Source organism: Schistocerca gregaria, chromosome X (genome assembly GCF_023897955.1).
Source record: "Schistocerca gregaria isolate iqSchGreg1 chromosome X, iqSchGreg1.2, whole genome shotgun sequence".
Lineage (NCBI taxonomy): Eukaryota > Metazoa > Arthropoda > Insecta > Orthoptera > Acrididae > Schistocerca > Schistocerca gregaria.
This window is the reverse complement of record NC_064931.1, coordinates 696,727,166-696,733,165: the sequence shown is the minus strand read 5'-3', so window position 1 is coordinate 696,733,165 and position 6,000 is coordinate 696,727,166. Positions and strand designations below refer to the sequence as shown.

Below are 6,000 nucleotides of genomic sequence, written 5' to 3'. Positions count from 1 at the left end.
TTTCCCTTGATCCTTATCAGTTCCTTCCTTGCTTCCTCCAACTGTGCCTGAAGGGCACAGATTTTCCTTTCCTGCTCCCCAATCAAAATGTTCCTACTGCATACTCTGCAGTTCCAGGAGAGAGCCTCTTCTGTTCTCCCAACATTCTCCCCACTGCATCCCCCCCAGTGAAAATATTTCCTACAAGATTGGCAACAAATCCCTCTACTCACTACCCTATAACAGCTCCCACATTTCTCACTCATGGTCAGTTTCGAAAGAATAGTTAAGTTTAAAGAATGTTTTAAATTTGTCAAGGTCGCGAGATTGTATGTCTGCAAGCAAAAAAAAAAAAAAAACGACACAAAGATCTTATGTGCGGTGGTTGTTGTTTTTCTACTGATTTAGAGATGCAAAAACAGAAGAATGAATTTGTAATTACTTTGCTTTTAGAGAATTTAAGTTATCAGGCGTGTTTGGTCAGGTTTTTAAAGTTTATAACTCGGAAAATTTAGACCTAGATCGCGTCTATCTAACTAGTAAACAATACGAAATGTGTTAGTTAAATACGATTTAGAAATGTTTAATTACACTTTTATTGCGGCAATAGACACTGATGAAACTAGTAGCTGTCTTTTTTAAACGATTTTTGCACTATCAGGAAAACTTGAATAGAATTTGTTGTGTTTATGTCACGCAAAATTACGGGTTATTTCGCGATTATCGGGACCTCAGCTAAAGAACAAGTTTTTTCAAGAACAAGCTCTGCTTGGACGCTAATATTCAGTTGTGTGACAAGAACGGACACTACAGCAAGTAATAAAAACAAAGAATATTTAAACTTGGCACTATTTCCTCTTAAATAAGTTATTTTAGCGGACGAAGAAAATACCTGTGATCTCACTCGGCGGCCATCTTGAAATTTCCATTAAAATTTCCATTAAAGCACGTTTATCAATTTACGGTCTTATTTATGCGTGGTGTAGGCTTTCTCCCTGTAAAAAGAAAATACCTTTTTTGGTTTCAGATATTTCGTATGTCAAGAAGGAGAAGGAAGGAAATACCAGGAGCTTATTAACTTTGAAATGTGCCACAAAACAAAGCAAACAACGAAATAAGAATTAAGAAGACACGAAAGAACAAGATCAATTTCTATAACAGGAACCAGATGGACTACGATTGGTTAACTTCCGAGCTGAAGGCGCGTGTTGCCGTACGTACAGTCGTACTGTGGCGCCATTGAAGCTATCACATGCCGCACACTAAATCAATGAACGGAAGAGAGCTCGCTTAACACTTTAATAATAAGAAGAACGTCATGCCATATATTCAAGAGCGTTTTATAAAATAAAAAATGCTAATTTAAATGAAAGTAGGTAACTGCGTAACTCGCGTAAAAGATATTATACCACCATCTGGCGGCTTCTCTGTGTATATACTATGGAAGAGGGAATTTTGTCGTGTGCTACGGTTGTTACTTTGTTGTCAAATGTTGTATGTCAACAGTAATGTGACTGGGTGGCCTCGCGTTAGGTTATTTCTTGCAGGTTATTGCGTGTGAGGTGTGGTAACGTTGGTGTATTCCCGTTATTATATCATAACGGGACTGTGTCGTGTTGTAGCGTAGTGTTTGTCGCTTTGGTGTTAAACGAAATACTACGAGAGTACGTTATTTCTTTGATATGAATTGGGTTTTCATGCTGTATCTGCTATTTACCGCCCTTCATGTTGTTTCACTGGATAAAAATGGCTACTGTTCGTCTGACAGATTTGACGAGGATGACAAATGCACGAAATTACCATCCTCCAAGGTTAAAGGTACGGTATTTTAGTACTTTAAGGCTCTTTATTTTGAGCTGTTTGCCAGGATATGAGCATTATTGTAGAAGTTGTATGCTTCCAGTTCCACGCATTTTTAAGACATGTGTAGTAAATTTCGTCCGTAACATAAATTGATAAACCGCTTCAAAAGTTTCGGCGTTTTATTTAATCTTGGGTTGTTGCTGTGAGAGGGACGTCTCGGTACTTAACTTTGTACGTTTTAATAACTTTTGCGACGATAATAACAAGAAAATGCAATTTGTACACTTTTCTATCTTTATACCTCATTTTGTGCCTTAAATAAAAAAAAATGTTATTTGATCCAAATTGAGAAGAAAAAAAAGCGACTGCCGTTCAGGAGAAAAAGTATATTTATGTTCTCACTGTAAACCGTCGAAATATTTGTGATAATTCCGTTGTATATTCACTAGCAATGTTGTTGTCAACATGACTGCCAGTTTAGCCTTGCGACACACTCTTTTGTACTAGTGAGAAACTATAGCTACAACATCATAATATCTCAACTGTATTTTTACATTATTCTCAGTTAACCATAACGATACAAAGTACCTTTTACTTGCATCATTTCAACACATGTGTATTGTACTGTCATTTCACAAACAAGAGGAACAATTTTCTGCATTCGTCAATAAGTACCATAATTTTTCTTGTTTTGTATTCGAGGGAAAGCGGCAATGTGTAAGTTATGGAAGTGCACAAAATTGTGATCCTAGTGTTCACACTGAAGTTGTGCCACCTGTTTTGGTGTACCTCTACTTGATTCGCTTTAATACTCTTTTGCCAATTAGTCAAATCTTCCATTAATTGTAAAGTTGACATTCAGACCTCAGTCTCCTGCCCATATACGGTGGACATGTATTACTCAGATATAAGTGGCTCTTAAAAATAAACTACACAAAAATTTTTGTGTAATCTCCATCACAGGTTCAACATTATATCTGCTTTCCTCTACAAACAAACAAGTGCTGCATAGTGGAGGACACGTGGGGCTATTATACCTCATCACCATTTGTGCCATATTCCCTAAATTTTAATGGTACATAGTTCCTTTCTTTTAGTGTCTTGGAATTTGTTGCATTTCTATAATCCTGTGGAACTGACAAACTAAACCACCCATAGATTTTTGTCTAGTAAAAGACCTTGGTTAAATTCATGGTACTCCATGGGTATTTTCATTGATAGGTCTGTAAGGGTAGTGCACACAGTCTCGTAAGGCCTCTTAATGAACTACTTAGGCCTGAATAAGTAGGGGTAGCTCCATTGTTTGAAAAGCTGACATCTACATGTTGCCATTAGCACAGGATCCCCTTTTTCTGTTGAAACTCTACAGGTGCCTTTCCTTTGCTCATACTTGAATGGCATTAATAACAACATGTTTTTGTGATTCATTGTGAAATATACACGCTTTTTAAAGAAATATCTCAGTGCTTGTGCAGTTCTCTTTTTTAATGTAAAGACAGATCACCACAGGTTTTTATTTGTTTTTATTATTATGGGGGGATCTTCAGATATTCATGCAATAAAAAGCAGTATTACTTGTTTCGCTCTGCCAGCAAAAGAATGGCTTCAAAAGTTCTCCATCTGATTGTACCACACCACCAGGCTATGAGTATCTAAAGATGGTATTGTTGACAGATCAAAACTGGTAATAAAAAACAGACAATAAGCAATCTGTGGTGGTTTGCCTCTCCAATAATTCCTGACTCTTGCTGTGTTTCTTGCGGTTGGTGCTTCTGTTTGCTAAATTTCCTTATTATTGTTAGTTACTGTGTCATCTTCATTTTCAATGAAATGTGATGTGTATCAAACAAAAGTTTGTTTTGGCTTCATATTTATTTCTCACTTGTTTGAAAGACATTTCTGTAGGCTATAGTTTTGTCCATTTAAATATATATATTATCACTTTCTGGTTATCATTTGTTTTAAACACACATTTTTTTCTATAATACTTATATGAATATCATCATTTTAAGGGCTGGTAGCCTTTACTGCATTCAACTTAAAATTATCAATAACACACCAAATGAAAGAGTAACTGAAACAGTTTTCATTACCAGTGTTCAATGTGAGTACCATTCACCATACAGCACACATTTATTCACTAGCCAAGTTCTTCACTAACACTGATCAGTGTTGCAATAACTGCTTCAGTCCCGTTTGTTTAATTGGGTAGATCAGCAGGTAGTGGAAGCACATATGCATGATCCTTTATGAACAACCAAAGGTATCGCAGGATGTCAGATTGAATGAATGTGGAGGCCATGCAAAACAGACTGTGTCATCCAGCCCATTGCAGCCAATCCGGTGGTCGGGTACTATGCCATTTAACCAGTCGTGTACTCAGTTATGTGAATCAGGTGTGCACACCATCTTGCTGCCAAATAAGGTTCTGTGGTTCAGCTTCTACCAATTGAGAAAAGAGCCACCAACCACAGTTGCTTCAACCTTAAACTTTCTGTCAAGATATGGCACAAATAACATTCAATTTAGGGGTGTCTCGTTGCAACTGTACCATGTCCTTAGGCCCGACAAGACGCCTCCTGAGACGCGGCAAGGTAGGAGTAGGCAAAATGCAACAGGGAATAACAATATTAATCTGCTAATAGTAAAATTCAGGAGTGTATATAAAAAGGTCCCAGAACTTCTCTCATTAATAAACGGTACAGTGCCCACATAGTACTAGGGACAGAAAGTTAGCTGAAACCAGATGTGAACAGTAATGAAATTCTAAACTCAGATTGGAATGTATACCTCAGAGACAGGCTGGACATTGAAGGGGGAGGCGTGTATATAGCGATAAGAAGTGCAGTAGTATTGAAGGAAATTGATGAAGATCTGAAATGTGAAATAATTTGGGAGAAGGTTTTGGAAAATATTTTGAGTAGATTTCCCCACCATGTAATAGTTCTGGGTGGAGATTTTAATTTGCCAGATATAGACTGGGACACTGAAACGTTCATAATGGGTGACAGGGACAAAGAATCCAGTGAATTTTTTTTAAGTGCTTTATCTGAAAACTACCTTGAGCAGTTAAACAGAGAACCGACTCGTGGCGATAACACATTAGATCTTCTGGTGACAAACAGACCTGAACTATTTGAAACAGTTAACGCAGAACAGGGAATCAGCGATCATAAAGCAGTTACTGCATCAATGATTTCAGTTGTAAATAGGAATATTAAAAAAGGTAGGAAGATTTTTCTGTTCAGCAAAAGTGACAAAAAGCAGATTTTAGAGTACCTGATGGTTCAACACAAAATGTGCTGCGAATACATAGAGAGAAAGATCCCTTATCATTTAGCTACAATATAGCAGGTCAGCAACTGGAAGCAGTTAATTCCATAAATAATCTGGGAGTGCGCATTAGGAGTGATTTAAAATGGAATGATCATATAAAGTTTATCGTCGGTAAAGCAGATGCCAGACTGAGATTCATTGGAAAAAACCTAAGAAAATGCAATCCGAAAACAAAGGAAGTAGGTTACTGTACACTTGTCCGGCCACTGCTTGAATACTGCTCAGCAGTGTGGGATCCGTACCTGATAGGGTTGATAGAAGAGATAGAGAAGATCCAACGGAGAGCAGCGTGTTTCGTTACAGGATCATTTAGTAATCGCAAAAGCGTTACGGAGATGATAGATAAACTCCAGTGGAAGACTCTGCAGGAGAGACGCCCAATAGCTCGGTACGGGCTTTTGTTGAAGTTTCAAGAACGTACCTTCACCGAGGAGTCAAGCAGTATATTGCTCCCTCCTATATATATCTCGCGAAGAGACCATGAGGATAAAATCAGAGAGATTAGAGCCCACACAGAGGCATACCGACAATCCTTCTTTCCACGAACAATACGAGACTGGAATAGAAGGGAGAACCGATAAAGGTACTCGAGGTACCCTCCGCCACACACCGTCAGGTGGCTTGCGGCGTATGGATGTAGATGTAGATTTGTATTATGTGTGTTTACATTTCCACTTAGGTGAAGTGTCAATCACTGAAGATGACATGATTCAGATAATCTTCATCATCGTGTAGCAACATTTCATTTGCAAAATTGGCACACTAACCATAGTTAGAGCTTTAACAACTGTAAACAATAAGGTCATAGTTATAAGCGTCTCCATAAGTTTCCACACTCATGTCACCGGAATTGCAAATTCAGGACTAGCTTTCGTAACTGAT

General features: G+C 37.9%; 1 protein-coding gene across 1 annotated transcript in view; it reads left to right on the top strand.

Annotated features, from left to right (window-relative positions):
* The first annotated feature begins 1,198 nt into the window (after positions 1-1,198).
* The window catches only part of LOC126299250 (O-glucosyltransferase rumi homolog), a 133,389-nt gene continuing 128,587 nt past the window's right edge, over positions 1,199-6,000 (top strand). Inside the window, exon 1 of the mRNA XM_049991045.1 lies at positions 1,199-1,797. Coding sequence (XP_049847002.1) covers positions 1,662-1,797 — 136 coding nt within the window. The 5' untranslated portion in view covers positions 1,199-1,661. The remainder of the gene's footprint in view (positions 1,798-6,000) is intronic.